Raw genomic sequence first — 18,404 nt, forward strand, 5'->3', positions numbered from 1 at the left:
ATCCCTTGGAGCTGGAATTAGAGGCAGTTGTGAGCTACCTGATGTGGGTGCTAGGAACGGAACTTTGGTCCTCTTGAAGAGCACTGTTTTTTGACTGCTGAGTCACCTCTCCCACAACCCTAAGAGGGAAGTCTTTATGGAACTTGATGTTACAACAACCTCATACTCAGGCCCAAGGCAGCCTTGAAGCAATTTTTATCTAGTGCTTTCCTGCCGTGTGACTCTTGGACAGGAAGGCTGGCTAATGCTGTATGGAGCTCCTTGACCTGGAAACCATAAGAGAGGGCATTCCCTTTCTAGAAACCAGAGGAGAAGGTCTTCAGAAACCTGTGACAGAGGTTCCTGCCCTTGCCAGGAACTTGTAAGAGAGGGCAGGCCTTTAGTTACTTTGGAGTCAAAGGCTGTCTCCCTGAGACTCATGCGCAACTTTAAAATGGAGGAGACTGACAGCTTTTCCTTCAGGACCTTGATGGCTGCCTCTTCCAGTGGAACTCACCTTGGCTTGCGCTCCTCCTCCAGGGCCCCCTGGCTGCCTGAGTCCAAGGTGCTGTAACTTGTCCTTAAGAATTCTGAAGACAGTTTATCCCAGGCTTTTGTTCTTCATGAAATGGAAATCTTTTTAATTTTAAGACTTTCTAAATGATATAATACCCAATTCTGTGCATGATATAAATATTATTACCGTGTGATGTTTAGGGGATAATGACAAGAAAGCTTTTAGGTTCTGTCACTGGGTAGAGCGTGGCAGGTAAGGAGTTAAGTGTCTGAGGTGACTAAGTACCTACTGTCACTTTTCAGGTGAGCCACACACAGCTAGAGTGATATTCATGGGAAGATAGTGTTCCCTCTTACAAGCTGGGTTTCTTGTTCCCTGAAAAGAGATTTCTCTCTGCAGCCAGGCTTCTTTGTAGAGAATCACTGGCATTAATTTTCAGAGATTCTCTACTATTTGGCTTAGAAATCGATAGTAAAATTCTATCTATAGGATTGGAAATACGGTCCAGCTCTTAAGAGCAAGAGGATCCCAGTATCTAGCACCTACATGGCGACTTACAGTTCATACAGTTAACTACAGTTCCAGACATGATACCCTCTTCTGGTTCCTGGGCATCAGGCAAACACATGGCGCCAGATATGTATACAAATGTTTATACACATAAAATATACAAATCTTTAGCACATGCGCATGCGTGTACACTTCTGAAGAGGTGTTTCTACCCAACTCATATTCAAATGGCCTGACTACTGATAGGGGAGCTTGCTATCTCTTTTCTCTGCCACTTTCTCTCCAACCTATGGGCCCCCTTAGGACTGAGTCTACTAAACACTTTTTCTTTGGTGTGCGCTCACTGAGCCACAATCCTAGGCTCAAAACAGTTGCTAGAACTGAAACTAGATTGTGCTGGGAACGTGAGGTAGCCAGGTATCTGGTCCTTACAGAGATCTGGGAAAACTCAGTAGGCCTGTGCCCGCTGAACATTTCGAGAAACATGGACATGGATACACACTGCAAAGGGCTGGGAGAGCATCAGGGCAGAGGGTGTGGCTCTGGACTGGTCCTCAGGGCTGCTGGTGCTGCAGGCCCAGCTTGAGAAGGCAAGGCTTCAGTGACAGAGCTTGCATAGTGAGTGAGGGTGGTTTTACTTTTTGTTAACCTTAAGTCATTAGTAAGAGGTGTCAACTGTGAGACCATCAAGGAGTAATTAGCACTTACCAGAACCCACATAGGTCTCCATCCTGCTTTTTCAAGTTCTGTGCTGGTTGCTGGTTAGCGCATGCTCCGCTCGCTTCACCAGGTCGGGCTGGCAAGCCAAGCTTGCGGTTGGGAGTAGTTTTGCTGTTTCCAGAGGGTTATGAAGAACAATCTCAACTCCAGGCTATCCAACAGAGACATGGAGGCCCACAGAGTCGAGGATACTTCCCATCTGGCCCTTTGCTGTCCAGTTTTCTAAGGGCCCTCACTGCATTCCATCATTTTAAATAAAACCAATTATTTTTCACCAGACAGCTTTCCTTGCCTCACTGATATATAGTCAATCAACATAAAACCCCATTAAGACTCTTCTCTCCTGATGCTCCTGTGCAGCCATTTGGACAAGAAACCTCATCTCCATGTGTTTCATATTCTCACTGTCGCATTCTCCACCAAGCTGCCACTTCCGAGATGGTCCCAGGAGGTTGAGCCTCATGACCTCTCCTGAGCTGTGCTGTCTGCACTCAGCCATGTAAAGCATATAATGATGGTGCCTGTGACTCAGTATGCCATATGGTAAGGTCACTGAGGGGCCCAGCAGGTCCCCAGGGCTGTTTGAGGAGCTGCACTGGAAGCAGAGTTGCAGCTCAGTGCAGCCTTCAGATAATGACAGGTCCCCTGGCATCTCTAACGTCACTTTACAGGGAGTGTGGTCTCGGCTGCTGCTGAACTGACCCACAAACTCTTGCTATAATGAAGGCTCATAATCTCAACATGGTTCTTAAGTAATTGACTACACAGCAATAGATCGCTCCTATGCTACCTTCCAACTGGCCTCCTTTTCACAATGCTCCATTCACTGCACGTTTACCCTCAAGTAATACTGTCCTGACTAGAAAGCCTCATTTAGGGAGGTTTAATTGCATTCGTTTATTTATTGTGCTCTTTTCTGATGAAGAGAGACCCCTGAAAGCCAAGCCGAGGTCCTGGCACAGGTGGTGATGTGGCTGGCAGATGGCCCTTGCTCTCCCTTTGAGCTGCTCCGCCCCCATGGGGCTTTGTTCTATGCTACCTTCAGTAGTTCACTGTGCATGTGAGTAGACTCTATGAAGACGCTTTCCAGACCTGTGATCAGATGAGCTGCTTTGCACACAAAATGCTGGGCCTGGTGGTGCCCACTTGGGCAGGAGAAGCAAGCGAGTCAGGCAGCCTGGGCTACATGAGGTTCATCTCAACAAATGGCCTCTCATTCCTCTCCCTCGGCTTGCTTTTCACCGGGCTGCACCTGTCTGCAGGAGCAGAGCACCTCATCCTATCCCACCTCCATGCCCTGCAGACACGGTGTGGCTCCCAGTTCCCCTGGATCTTTCCCAGTGTCCCCTCAGCCTTTCCTCCTGGCCCATCTTCATTTCTCTGTGGCACCTGCAGACCCGAGAAAGTACTCTCTGCCAAGGATCCTAGAGATACCACCCACCCGTGCTTAGGATCCAGGGTGGGCAACAAGCTGGTAATACTACTACAGCAGGCTGAGACAAGATTTAGTGGAAACTCAGAAAAAAAAAAAAGATTTAGCAGAAGCACAAGAACGTCAAAATAGCTATTATGAATATGTTCAGGGACCTTAAAGAGAATATGAATAACATCTAAATGAAATAACATGAGAATAAACAATTGAATCAAATAATGAATTTCAAGATATGAAAGTAGAAATAGAATCATTAAGGAAAACTCAAACTGAAATATTAGGCATAAAAAGCTTAGAATATCAAACAAACAAACAAACAAACAAAAACTCAAGTAAGCTTCACCAACAGTAACAGACATGGAAGAGAAATCTCAGGTGGTGAAGAAAAGAAGATAAAGGGCCAGATGGTGGTGGCACATACATTTAATCCCCACACCCAGGAAGCAGAGGCAGGTGGACCTCTATGTCCAAGACCAGCCTGGTCTACAAAGGAAGTTCCAGTACAGTCAGGGATACACAGAGAAACCCTATCTCAAAAAAAAAAAAAAAAAAAATTCAGTGTGGTGATTTGGATAGGTATGCCCCATAGATTCATGAGTTTGGATGCTTGATTCATTAATGAAGTGGCATTATAGAAGACGAGACCTTGTTGGAGTGGGTGTGGCTTTGTTGGAAGAAGTGGGTCACTGTGTAGGCTTTGATGTCTCAGAAGCCCAGATCTGGCCAGTATGTCTCAGTCATTTTGGCTGCCTACAAATCAAAATGCAGAACTCCTAGCTCCTCTCCTAGCACCATGTCTGCCTATAAGCCACTGTTTCCTGCCATGAAGGTAGTGGACTAAAACTCTGAATTGTAAGCCAGCCCCAATTAAATGTTGTCCTTTATAAAGGTTACCATGGTCATGGTGTCTGTTCACAGCAATAAAACCCTAACTAAGACACTCAGTCAAAGGAAAAAAAAAAACCAATCCAGCCATAAAACAACCAGGAAATATGGGACACTATAAGAAGACTACACCTGTGAATAATAGGGATAGAGAAAGAAGAAAAAGAAATCTAAGGTCAAAGGCACATAAAATATTTTAACAAATCAAAGGATTTCCTCAATTTGGACAGGTGTGGTAACACACACTTGTAATCCCAGTACTTTGGAGGTAGAGGGGCCAGTCTTGGTGAGTTTTAGGACAGCATGGTCTACATGGTGAGTTTTAGGACCGCCAGGAATATGTAAGAAAGATCCTGTCTCAAAAAACCAAAGGGGGAAAAATGTCCTCAATCTCTAAGAGGTGCCTATTAAGGTACAAGAAGCACACAGAACACCAAATTGGACCAGAAAAGAAATACTTCATGATACACAATAATCAAAACACTTAATGTACAGAACAAGAAATAATATTAAAAGGTGCAAGGGGAAAAGAGCAAGTAACATAAAAGACAGGCCCATTAGAATAACACTGGAGTTTTCAATGGTGAGTCTGAAAACCAGAAGGCCCTAGATGCATATTTTCAAAGTCTGAGAGACTACAGATGCCAGCCCAGACTACTATGCCCAGACTACTATACCCAGCAAAACTATCAAGCTCAACTGATGGAGAAAGAAAAACATTCCAGGATAAGACCAAATTTAAGTGACTTCTATCTACTGATCCAGCTTTATAGAAGGCACTAGAAGAAAAACATTACTCTGAAGAAGTCAACTACACCCAGGAAGACAAAAGGAACATATAATTGCAGAACAGTAAATCAAAGGAGGGAAAAACTCCACACCACCACAAAATAACAGGAACCAATAAAAACTACCAATAACTGTTATAGTCTCAATTTCACAACAAAAACATATGCTAACAATGCTAACTCACTGGATTATTAGAAAGCAGGATCCAGTTAGGTGTGATGGTGAATGCCTTTAGTCACAGTACCTGGATTCATCTGTTGCATTCAAGAAACAAACACACCTCACTTCACCATCAAGGGCAGACTGGATAAAGCTATTCCAAGTAGTGCAAGCAAGAAGCCATCTTAATACCAGACAAAACAGATTTCAAACCAAGTTTCCCCAAGTTAATAAAAGAAACTACTATAGAGACAAAAGCTAAACAGAGAATTTGACATTAACATCATAAATCAAATGGACCTTAGAGATGTTTACAGAACATCCCACCCAAACACTAAATATACTTTCTTCTCAGAAGCTACTGAGTTTTCTCTAAAACTGACCACAGACTAAGACAACAAAGCAAGTCTCAACAAATATAAGCAAATTGACATAACATCCTGTATCCTCTCTGACCAGCACAGTAAGATAAGAGGTAGGTATCAACAACAATAGGAAAAGCAGAGAGTATACAGAACCACGGAAAACCAGCCTAGTCTGGTCGGTAAACAATGAAAGGCCCTTTCTCAAAGGATGTGGGTGATACCTGAGACATGGGCACTTTCTCTCTCTCCTGTTAAGATGGAAGAGGGGTGGAAAGCAGAGTGGATACCGCAGTGAGGGAAAGCTGGAGGACCCCGGCTGCGGCACCACGGCCACGCTGCCCAGGCTAACTTTAAACTCAGGATCCTTCTGCTTCCACGCCCCAAACGCAGGGATCATAGATGTGCTCCACCATCCCCGGCAATTACCCTTTTCTTTAGTCACATAGCTTCATAACAGCAGTCCCTGGCAGTAGGTGGAACTGTTTTTTTGTTTGTTTTTGTTTTTTTTAGACAGGGTTTCTCAGTGTAACCCTGGCTGTCCGGGAGCTCACTCTGTAGACCAGGCTGGCCTCGAACTCAGAAATCCACCTGTCTCTGCCTCCTGAGTGCTAAGAGTAAAGGTGTGCGCCGCCACCACCAGGCTTTAAAATATTTTTAAACTGCTGCTGCAAGTACCGACCTTGTCTTTACAAACTGAGTGATTTTTAAAAGCTTAATTCCTGAAAGACATCACCATTTTACAATAGGGATTCAACACAGAAGGTATGATGAAAGCCAGTTTATTTTCCCCCTTCAAAAATTCTAAAATAAAATACCTAAAGAGAGAGAGAGAGAGAGAGAGAGAGAGAGAGAAGGTCTCACTGTGTAGACCAGGCTGGCCCTTCTGGAATGCTGGAACTAAATGCGTGTGGCATCACTCCTGGCTGAAATACTCACTAGAGCACACTCAGCACTGTCGTTTTCCCTGGAATGTCAGCCATTCTCTGCTTACATTTGGGAAGCCAGGTCAGAGCCCAGTCAGTGGGACACATTTCTTCATGGTCCTTCAATGTTCAAAATTTTCTGTTTTATTTGAACAAATAGCAACATAATTTTAAAAATTCCATGTCTCCTACATTCATACCTCAAGTTCAGTCCTCCATTAGTACAGTTAGAAAAATAAAAACCTTACAGATTTCATGGCGTGATTTCACGGTATTAACCACATATCTCTTCAAAACATCATTTTTAGAATGACTGTATAGTAACTTTTGGGTTTAATTTTAAAGGGCTGAGACTTGAAATCAAGTAATTAAGGTCATTAAGTCAATGTGCAAATCAATTATTTAATTTTTGCTTATCTTGGGAGAATTAATTTCCATTGCCAATGACAGAATGACTTTCAAATATTAATGAGTATGTTACAATATTTACAAGCATTTTTACATACTCTGACCTCAAGGTCTGTGGGACCAATGGCTGGTGCTCACACCTGGAGGGGTCAGGAGGGACATTCAGATGGATTTAGGCGATGCATCAGACTCTGGGGTCAGCCATAAACAATTGTCGAACTAAGAGAGCAACATAGCAGGGAAGCAGGACAAACGGTCCTGCACAAGGTGGCTGGAGGAACAGGAGGCTCGAACTGTGTCAGCTAGGACTTTTAAAGCAAGTCACAGCAGCAGCAGCAGCTCCTTGGCTGAAAGCCCTAGCCTATGGGATCCTAGCTTGGTATGAGTGCTTGGGGCGTGGGGGGAAGAGCCAGTCTTGCACATGTCTTTTTTGGTGTCTCCCAAACAATGCTAATTTCATTTCTATACTTTCTACCTTGTCACGTACCCTTTTTCCCCACTACTTCCTGCAGGTTGTTTACTGGGCCTGGTATACACTTGAACTCTTAACATACTTGGCAAATCCCATTAATGTGCTGAAAAATTTATATCCTGATGTTCTGGTAAAGGGGTCCTAATGCCCAAACACTATGCACAGTACTGTGAGGCTGAAGGGATGAGGTCAAATCTGACTTGTGGATGTGATCTGTGACTTATGTGGGAAGTCAAACGCTAATTAATCACCATTTTACAGAAGCATGCTACCCTATGTGCATGCTTAAACCCACACAGGTATATTCCTTCTTTCTTGCTTCCTTCCAGGAACCCATTCTGGAATGTATGTATGCCTGGAGCCATAGCAGTGGTGGTCCTATCTAACTGTGGTGTAACGTTCTGGTGGTCTCAGGGAAAACTGCATAAATGGGATTCACACACTGCAATTTTTACAGCTCTTAGTCTTAAAAACAGCTGGACTGTAAGGGTTTTCTGGCGGCCCACTTCTACATGCAGTACAGATGAACTACTAACATGCATTACGTTAGTCAACTGGTAAAGTTTATTTCGTCAGTGTAAGTAATTTAAAGGCATTTACTAAACTATAAATTTCAATGCATTAGAAATGACTACTGGAATATTTCTGAGGTGTCGCTGTCAATTTAATGGGAAATGTTACTGTATCTTAATGTTGGTGAAATGCGACTGGCATGCCTTTTATCAAATGGAGATGTCATCAGTGGTGGTAATGAGGGTGGTTTGTTAGAGCTACACTGTGCATTTGCCTTCACTCATTTCCCAAACATTAGTGGTGATTTGATTGCCCAGTTATTTCTAAGCATATGGAAATGAGGGCAGCCCATGGTGCGCCACAGGAGCTGAGGAATTTCAGACACACAATACTACCTGTCAGTTGCCCTTCATCAGAAATGCAGTGACATTTATAAGATACCTAGTGCAAAAGCATCAAAAAAGTATGCATGGCAGCAGGTTCATTTTCTTGAGATTTTAAAACAGCCAAGGTTTTTCTTTTAAAATTCATTTATAAAAATAATCTTCAGTTTGAGACTCAGATACCAAACTGTGGTTAATTTAGTCATGATGGCCACACTATAAAGTTATGGAAAATGTAGGTGAAAATGTACGAGCCATAGCTCCTTTCTGCTGGCATCCCTGCTGTTACAGCCTATCAGTTAACCAAACCTGCTCATCTGCTAGATGAAATTTTAGTCTTCCTTTTTCCTCAAACTTCCACAACATTCTTAGACGTGTATTATAAAACTATTCAAAACCATAATACATTCACAATAGGGAATAAAGGCCTGTTAGCAGCTCAGGAAACACTGAGGCCTGTGCCGGGGCAGACCCTGAGCTCAGAGAAGGGCCACCCATGCGGTGTACAGCTCACATGATTGTTCTGCGCTGGATGCAGCCAGAGCCCCAAAGAGAATTATCAGCAAGGCCTTCTAGATTTGTGCTGTGAGAAGACAGCCAGCCTGGCCCGCCCCAGGGAGCCGGTGTGTGGCAGGGCTTAGGACATTATGTACATGAGCTAGGAACACTGTCACGTGGAATGCCAATATGACTTACTGCTTACAACTGTGCTAACATCGACACACTCCGTCAGACGGACTTCACACACAAGAAGCTTTGTGCCTTAGTCAGGAAATTATCCGAAGAACATTGAGGAACTGAACTAAGGAAGTTTCTAGCTTCCCTACTCACATACACAAAATCAAGTTTTAGGCTTTCTGAGTGCAAATGACCAAGTGGCTGACCTGCCTCCTACCAACCATCGGCTGATATGAACACAGCCTTGAGTCTGTGTCTCAGGTGCAGCCCAGGCCTGACCTGCTGCAGACGGAGCCTGTGAAGGAAAACCCCTGGGAAGAGTCCTGCAGCACTGCTGCACTGCCCGCTCTGCACACAAAAGAGCGGGAAGGCACAGGGCTCAGATCTCGTTGATAGTCCGTTCTGAAGGGCAGTACTCCGAGGGGCCCGCTGAGGACATGTAGAAAGACTGTGTCTTCCTTTTCAACCTGGCTCTTTTGTTGGCCAGCACCAGGCTGCGCCGGCTTGAGCTGATGATCTCGGAGATGAACTTTTTGCAGTCTACACACACCTCCATCGTGCTCCAGTCCTCCATGAGCTCTTTGGGAAACTGGAGTTCCTCATCGGACTTGTCCACAGACTTGGATTTCGTGGAGAACCTGCGGGGACGGGGGGGGGGGGGCGACAAAAAATAGTTAGTATTTTTAATAGTTCAACTATTAAAAAATGATGAGAGAAAAGTCCTAAAAGAGCTGACAAAACAAACATCACAGAAAAGGGTGTTTGAGTATTTCATGTCCAGGAAAGAATTTCTTATTGCAGATAGGGTTCAAAAACCTTTTTAGAAATCAGATACATGTTTTATTAAGAAGTAATACTAGCTGAGCATCGAGGCGCACGCCTTTAATCCTAGCAGTTGGGAGGCAGAGGCAGGTGGATCTCCGAGTTTGAGGTCAGCCTGGTCTACAGAGTTCCAGGTCAGAGCTACAGAGAAACCCTGTCTGGGAGAGGGAGAGGGAGGGAGGAAGGGAGAGAGGGAGAGGGAGAGAGGGAGAGAGGGAGAGAGGGAGAGAGGGAGGAGGAGGGGGGAGAGGGAGAGGGCGAGAGGGAGAGAGGGAGGAAGGGAGAGAGGGAGAGGGAGAGGGAGGGAGGAAGGGAGAGAGGGAGAGGGAGAGAGGGAGAGAGGGAGAGGGAGAGAAGGAAAGAGGGAGAGGGAGAGAGCGAGAAAGGGAAAGAGGGAGAGAGGGAGAGAGGGAGAGAGGGGGAGGAGGAGGGGGGAGGGGGAGAGGGAGAGGGAGAGGCAACATAGAAAAACTCTGTTTCCAAAAACACAAAACAAAAGAGAAAGAAGGAAGGAGGAGAAAGAAGAGGGGAAAGGAGATGAAGAAAAATATTAATACGCTAGGGTGGGGTGGACTTGGAGATGGCTCAAGGATTAAGAGCAGTGGTTGTTCTTCCAGAAAACATGGATCTGATTCCCAGAACCCTGCACTGGAAGCGTTAGACCATGGGGGTCTAAAGCCTTCTGGCCCCACAGGTAGCAGGCATTCAATCAGTGACCGACTTCTATGCAAGCAGAATACCCTTAAGCATAAGATAATAAAGTAGCACAAAGCAACAGATTATACCGGAGCTGAGTGATGGCTCAGCGGGTAAAGCTCACACTGTAACTGTGAAGGCAGGCGTGTCGATGCCCAGAACCCACGTCAAAGCCAGGAGGGCATGGTGGTTTGCCTGGAGTCCTGGTACTCAGGAGGCAAGGTCAGGGGACCCTGCAGCAAGAGGACAGCTAGAGGGAGCGCCCAAGTTCAGAGCCACTCTCAATGTATGTGATAGAGAGTGACTGAGGAAGACACCACTCATCAACCTCTGACCTTACATGGACACTTGTGTGCCAGTACACACGCAAACACATACCTAAACACAAAACCAAGCCAACAGCAGAAACCAGTACTGTGGCTGGGGGCTGCTTGGCTGTTCCATGGTAAACTTGCCTGGGGAGAGAACCCCTGGGTTTAACCCCAGCACCACCACAGCAAGAAACAAAGAAAATGAGATCACTGCAAATTCTCATCTCTTCTAGAATTTTTGGAATATACGGTGTCCAGGTATTTTCTTGATCACCACACATCATGGACTAAAGTTTTAAACACCTAAATGAAATACAAAATTGTGTTGCAAACACTCTATTGATGATCCAGAAGGACTTCAAGGTCTTTTCCAAGGTCCAGTCCCCTGTGTGTCATTACCAACCAACATTAGTAAGTGCTAGACGGCAGGTGAGACTACAGGAAGTTAAAGAACTTATGTGTCTTACTCTGAAAAACCCCTTTCACCATGTTATGTGTTAGGCTCTCGCTATCAGTGTGCATTTACTTTCCCCCAACAATTCTGTTGGAGTAACCAGCTAGGTGGATCCAGAGAGCTGAATTATAATCATGTTTTTAAGTCTGGCTGAGGTAATAATCAAACTGGGGGTCATCTAACTCACTTCTCTATCAACCAACTATTTCCAAAAGGGGAAAGCAAAAGGAAGACACAGGTTCAAAGTCATCACTGAAGAGAAGAAACATTCTGGGCCATTGATGGCTGTCCTAGGCGCGTCCCTGTCCCACCAGTGTTCACTATGGGCACCCGAGTACCCGGAGAGCAAGCCGGGACCCAGAGCTTCACAGATTATGTATTAATGCATGCGGCTTTCTCACCCACAGCCCAGAGCCAGGGGTCTCTTGGCCCAGCTAGCACGTGGCCTGACTGGACTTTCCCTTTCTGTTAAGAACAACCGCTGTGGCTGGAGGGATGGCTCACGGGTAAGAGCACGGACTGCTCTTCCAGAGGTCCTGAGTTCAAGTCCCAGCAACCACACGGCAGCTCACAACCATCTGTAATGGGGTCTGATGCACTCTTCTGGTGGGTCTGAAGACAGCAACAGTGTACTCACATACATAAAATAAATAAATCTTAAAAAAAAAAAAAAAAAAAAAGAACGACACTGCCTTACCATGTATAGAATGCAATGGTTTGAGACTCTGTTCTTGGCATAAAGCTTTATCTATGCCTTTACACTAAGTAGAGCCGCTCAGAACTATAGCACATGTTAAAAACACACGTGTCAACAGATTTTTGTCTTTAAGTAAGATTAGACCAGACTGGGGGGAACAAAGGACTTTTTTTTTTTTTTTTTTTTTTTTTTTTTGCTGTTGTTTTGTTTTGTGGTAGGCTCTTGGGAAACCTAAACTGCCCTCACTCATTATATATCTGAAGATGAACTGTAATTTATTTTTTAAGATTTATTTTCTTCTGTGCATGAGTGTTTGGCCTCCATCTATATGTATAGTGCCTGTACAGGCCAAAACAGCAACAAAACCCCTAGACCTGGAATTATAGTTGTGAGGCTCATGTCTGTGCTTGGCCCTGAACTCAGGTCCTCTGCAAGCCCCCAGGGGTCATCAGCTGATAGAGGTCCAAAGGTCGAAGCAAGCAGAGACACAGAGCCCTGTGAGTGTGTGGTGACGATGACGCACGGGGACCAGCTGCATGGAAGCAGATCAAGCTCACTTCGGGTGACTCCAGGCTTCTGCAGTTCTGGGGATGGAAGTGCTAAGAGTGTCCAGAAGGCTTAAGAAGCTGAGGTGCCTCATTACCATGGAGAAGCTTTTCAGGAATCCCAGTGCTGGCCGAACTGGTTCTAATCCGGAGACAGGAAGTTGAACCTGTAATCTAGTTAAGGCTAAGTAATGTTCCACAGGGAGAGGTATGTGTGGGGTTTTAAACTCCTCAGACAAAGTCAGAGAAGGAGAAGCCAGCTCTTCAATCCCACTGACTTCCTTTCCAATCTTGCTGTCTCCCTCTCCCAACTGTTGAGATCACAGGCATGGCTCATTTAGCCTAAAAGTCAGTTTTAAAGATGTCTTTGAAAAGGTATAAAAGTTATTTCAAAATCTAATTGAAACAAAGCTACACTAAAATAACTTTTAAGTAACTATCATTTATGACCTGAAAAGTACCTTGGGAGCCTCTGAAGAATTCAAACCAATGACCTGGCAACATGCACTGGCCCAAGTCCTAGCTAGCCGTGGTCATGACCACCCTAACCCCCAGCACTCTTTCTTCAGAGGATGCTCTTGAAGATCCAGGGCCCCTGCTCACCTGGCGATACTTCGAAGCGGTCGATGGTGACTAGTGGAGGGTTTTTCCGACCTCGAACAACTTTCCCCCCTTTGCAAGGCAGAAGGTCCCAAAGAGAAGATAGGTAGAGTGGAGTATGGCTTGGAAGGCAGCCGCATCTGTTATCCCGAATGAGAGAGAGAATGAGCTCAGGGCACACAGAGGCGGTAAGCAGATGGACTGAACTTCATTGAGCTAAGCTTACCTTTTTGCAACACTGTGAGCACACGGGCCTGTGTACAAAACAAGAAGTATTACTTTCTGGGAAATAGAGGATGTAAGTGAAGCCAAGGTTACAGAGCTATGCACTTCTGTCAGGCATTATCCTTCTGTTGCAATGTAGTGAGTGATACAAGTATAGACTGCCAAAGAGACAATCTATAAAATTTAGCTATTACACTGTCTCATAAAAACAGGATCAGCTAGCCGGACAGTGGTGGCACACACCTTTAATCCCAGTACTCAAGAGGCAGAGGCAGGAGGATCTCTGTGAGTTCAAGTCCAGCCTGCACTACTGTGTGAGTTCCAGGACGGTCAAGGCTACACAAAGAAACCTTGTCTTCAAAAACTAAAAGCCAAAAACCAAACCAAATAACAACATAAACCAGGTTTAGCCAAGCACGGTGGCTCATGCCTGTAATCCTGGTACGTGGGAAGCAGAAAGGGAGACTGCTGAGAGTCTGAGGCCAACTGCAGCCTCACAAGGAGTTCTAGGCCAATGTATAATACAATATGATCTATCTTAAAAACAACCAACCAAAAAAGGCTGTGGGGTGGTCTGGAGAGATGGCCCAGTAGCTAAGAGTGCTTCCCACTCTTCTGAAGAAAGGGCCTGAGCTCAGCTCCCTGCACCCATATTAGGAGGCTCACTATGGATATAACTCCAGATCCAAGGGATCCATGCCCCTGGCCTCCCTGGCACTTGCACTATGGGGGTTCACTCACAGAGTACACATCCATGCACATAAGTCAGAATAATATAAAGAAATCTTTTGTTGTTGTTGTTGTTGTTTTGAGACAGTCTAGTAAGACTGCCTGTCCTGAACTCACCAGGCTGGCCTTAAACTCACAGATCACTTCCTACCTTTGAATACTGGGATTGAAAGGCCTGTGCCAACCACCTAAAATTTAACCTCAAAATAAGAACAGTAACAACAATCAATCAACCAGACAAACAAATAAAGAAGACCAACTCCAGGGATCATATAAGAACCATAGCTGGTTTTTGGTTTTGTTCTGTCCAAGAATGGCAGCGTCATTTTGCTTATATAAGAGAAACCAACCAGGCATAGCACTATGCACCCATACCCCAGCACCTGGGAGGTGGAGGCAGGAGGATCAGGACCTGAAGATCACCCGGAACTATGGAATGAGTGACCACATGAACTCTCCTTTCAATACCAACAACAAAGAAGAAAGAAGTAACATGCACTTGGGAGGCAGAGGCAGGCGGATTTCTGAGTTCGAGGCCAGCCTGGTCTACAAAGTGAGTTCCAGGACAGCCAGGGCTATACAAAGAAACCCTGTCTCGAAAAACCAACCAACCAAACAAACAAACAAGCCCCCCCCCCCCCAAAAAAAAGTAACATGCAGAGTGACATTTGTTCCCATGTGCCAAGCTGGTAAGTAGGCACAGAGCAAAGCTACAGAGCAGGCCACCTCTAACCCCACTCCTGACTGGGAAAAGATGGAACCAACAAGGCAAGTGCATCTCTGTGCTGTCAGACTCCCCAGTGACAAAAGCCTTACCTCTTACAGAACTGACAGGTGTAAGACCAGGTGAAGAAGGAAAACCTCCGCGTTCGGCAACAGAAGCAGAGCTAAAAAATACAAAGTCAAAGGAGAAGAGAAGTGGGGCCACTGCTTGCAGGCTCCTGGGCTAGACCCACTTCCTGGTCATCTACAGATGTTCCAGGTATATTTGCAGAAAGATGCGGCTGAGGAACAGAACCCTGGCTTATGCTTGGCTCCGACACTTAACCCAGTTCTATGTTTAATGACAGTTCTTCAAAACTAACAAATGGTCACAGTGCTCAAGCACCTCATGGTCTCAGGATCAGTTCTGAGGGAAAGTAACTCCTGCTTCTCAGGCATGCTTTCTTTCCTCATCTCTTAAAAGTACAACTCAAGAAGCCATGCTACAATCTTTTAGAGTGGTTTTTAAACTCTCCACTAATTTTGCCAAGGGAGAAACAAAAATCCCCTCTTGTAAATGAGGAAGAGCAGGGATCAGCCTAAATATAAATGGCTCACCATCAAGACCCCAAAAGCCCTGTATCACCTGGCTAGCACACGGGCCTCTTACACAAGACCGGGACTGGGACTGGCCATTCTTACACTGGTCAATCAACGTTAAAGAGATCTACCTTTCCTTTTTTCAGGGCAGTGTAGACATCCTTATACTGTTGGTACTTTTCCAGCTCTGCTTTCACCAGGACCTGACGGATGTGCATCACTTCCTCCACAGTGAGAGCGAGGCACTCCACTGGGTAGCAGAATTCCTCCTGCAATTCAAAGTTCCTCGTGAGTAAGGAGCGCCAGCCCTGCTCTGGAGCTGCTGCGCTCCCTTCAAACCAGACACCTGGTTAGTAGCTTCAGAGGACAGGATTCCCATGATCACTGGGACAGAGCTGGCTCCCTCTGGGTACCACATCACTCCTAAGTGCACTGAAGAAAACAGGACCTTGGCCAGAGTGAAGCACTGTAGTCTATTGCAGTTTCTAATGGACCAGAGTTCCTCGCATTTACGTCAGGTATTTTGCCTCTAGCAGAGTTGAAATGTCGAGAAAGCATTGTTATTCTAAACCAGTTTCGTGTCACAAATGATTATGCAAATGTGCTGTGAGCTACACACTATTGGAAATGCAGCAAGTCCACAAGTTTGGTCCTGTTTTCAAAACTGCAGGATTTTATTTGTGGTACCCAGAAGAGCCAAGTGAAGGTGGTTAGTAATTTATACGGAGAAGCACTACTGAGCGATCAGTTACATCAGCACACTTTCAAAAATCCCTAAAGCCTGAGTGGAATCCTAACAGGAAGCGGGAGGTGGGACAGCTTCCTGCGAAGCCCAGCTCTCCCGCTACCCCAGGCCTTTTCAACAATTGCTGAATGCACAGTCAGCACTGACAGAGAAAGAGCCTTGCATGATAAATATTTATGTTGGCTTCTTATGTTAATGGATTCCTTACAAACAGCTGTGAAAAATGTTGATGTAACTGATCCACTGAATAAGAGCCTCGAACCAGCCTTTCTCCATCCGGTGCTGTTGATTGGAGGATCTAAGAGAAAGACAGAACAGCCCCGAGCACTCAGGCCCTGCCAGGCTTCAAGGGACCATTGTGGTGTATTGACACTGAAACTCAATGTTCTCAGCACACACATTACAATTCACTCCCACACCACAGCACTGCTCCCAGGCATTCTGGAACCAAACAAGCCAAGTGAGAAAGCACATGACCACAGGGCAGTCAGTTCGTGGAGTTTTAACATTCAGTTCTGTCTTTCAATCAGAGAGAAACAAAAGTAAATCTAGGTTGCAAACTTGACAAACATTAGCATTTACTTAAAAAAGAAAAAAAGAAAGTAGTCTGATTAACTTCAAACAGAGTCCGCTTCAGTTAACTTAAGGAAGGCTGGGCTGGCTTTAGACTACTTGGGAAAGAACCATGCAGTTGAGTTGTTAAGAGGCCCTTCTCCGTAGGTAGCTGGGGGCCTGACTTTGCTGAAGACTGAGTCATTTACTTTAAGATGCCAACAATGAGCATTCAAAAAGAGCTGCCCACCTCACAGTTTCACATCTAGTGGGAATAGCTTTCAGCGATGACAGTTAAGCAGGATGCTCCATATATATCTGCTTGTTTAACCAAGAGAACAGTCATGACACCTCCAGTTAGGCCAATTATGCGGGTAGTGAATGAGCAGTGTTGGCTGAGGTCCATGCTTGTTCTGCTTGAACTCTTGTAGACGGTTTCCTATCAGTATTGAATAAAAGGTGGCTGACAGCTAACTATGACAAAACTGCTAAACTGCACCAAATACTGTACTAATCCAACCAACCAACCAACCTAATCTAAGTGTTCAGATCCCTGTGCCCGCAGATCCCTGGCTGCAAAGTGTTTTCACGTGGGGACCGACAGCTATGCAACCAGCTGACAGCTGTGTTCCATCCTTCTCTGCAGTCTAGATCACGAGACAGCTCCCTCTGTCAAGTGCACACTCAACTTTCGGCTCTGAACCATTTTAAACCCGTACTGCACAGAACATTGTAAGAAATCACGAAGTTTGCTCATTTTCTTACTCTTTTTAGAATTTTCATTCACACTATCCCTTAATAAAATGATTTCCATCAAGTCAAATGCTAATGTTTTAATTCTGTAGCTTGCCCAAGGACAACAAGACTTTAATGCAACATGAAATAAAAAAGATCAACTGTGGCTAGAACAGTTTTAGTTATTTTTCCAATTGACAAGAATATTGAAGAGAGTGCCTTGTCCACCGTGACTTGCACTGCCCTTCTATGGTTCCGTGGGCTGGCGATGTGGCCAGCCTGACACCATCACCCCTTGAGCTCTATGTCCCAAAGTCACTCAACATGTGGGGGAGAGCAGCAAAGGCACTGACAGCGGGGGCAGTTATGCCACAGCTTATTTACATGCTTACAAGTTCAGTCTTACTGAACATTCCGGTTATACCTTAACCAGACAAGGAGAGTCAGAATGAGGCAGCACAGAAACCAGAGAGCAGAAGGTGAAACTCTGATTATTAGTTACTGGGCTGCAGAGAATTGAGATCTATCAATCTGTCTGTCTGTCTGTCTGCCTGCCTGCCTATCTATCTATCTATCTATCTATCTATCTATCTATCTATCTATCTATCTATCTAGATATGTATCAACATTCGGGACGTGGGGCACAAGTATAGCACAGTGAGGGTGTGGACGGATCACTTGTGCTTCTTTTCCTCCACCATGTGGGTCCTTGGGGATTGAACTCAGCCAGTCAGGATTGGTAGGCAACAAATGCCTTAACGTGCAGGCTTCAAAACCAGATACCTTTCACATAATGGCTTCAGTTACAAAGAAGCCTCACACTCCAATCGTAAATATTTAAAAGCCATTCAAAGAGAGGCCAATTTAAATAGAAAAACTTGAGTTATATTTCATCACTCCTTCAAATTAAATTTTAAAACTCAAAGTAAATTTGCTTTTTGCTTAAAACAGTCTATGGACTTCATGTAGCTATTTCTGTTTGAGGGTGTTCATAATAAAATGTCAACAAGTGGAAATAAGAGGTCCACCCATTCTGTCTATAGAGCTAATCTGAGGTTAGGTGGGGAGTGTCAGACAGACAGACAGACAAATGACAAAGTTAAGGGTAAGGCTCACTGTGCCTTATGCCTTTTACATTCAGATGAGTCACAGAGATGAGCAAAAAAGACCACAGTTGCTGGGTCATCTGTCTGTCCAGAGCTTGTTCTATAACACAGGTTCTTGAAGAGCCAGGTCCTTGCTGCTCTCTACCACTGGG

The 18,404-nt window shown here is 45.0% G+C and overlaps 1 protein-coding gene across 5 annotated transcripts in view; it reads right to left on the bottom strand.

Annotated features, from left to right (window-relative positions):
- Window positions 1-8,375: 8,375 nt before the first annotated feature.
- The window catches only part of Spire1 (spire type actin nucleation factor 1), a 125,915-nt gene continuing 115,886 nt past the window's right edge, over window positions 8,376-18,404 (bottom strand). For all 5 annotated transcript variants that reach the window (XM_085833750.1, XM_085833749.1, XM_085833748.1 and 2 more), the window contains 5 exons: window positions 15,246-15,383; window positions 14,629-14,699; window positions 13,085-13,112; window positions 12,862-12,998; window positions 8,376-9,371 (listed from right to left, as the gene is read on the bottom strand). In XM_085833750.1, coding sequence (XP_085689876.1) covers window positions 9,113-9,371; window positions 12,862-12,998; window positions 13,085-13,112; window positions 14,629-14,699; window positions 15,246-15,383 — 633 coding nt within the window. In that variant the 3' untranslated portion in view covers window positions 8,376-9,112. The remainder of the gene's footprint in view (window positions 9,372-12,861; window positions 12,999-13,084; window positions 13,113-14,628; window positions 14,700-15,245; window positions 15,384-18,404) is intronic.

This window comes from Mus caroli, unplaced genomic scaffold (assembly GCF_978045245.1).
Source record: "Mus caroli unplaced genomic scaffold, Mus_caroli_1 scaffold_19, whole genome shotgun sequence".
NCBI classification, from domain to species: domain Eukaryota; kingdom Metazoa; phylum Chordata; class Mammalia; order Rodentia; family Muridae; genus Mus; species Mus caroli.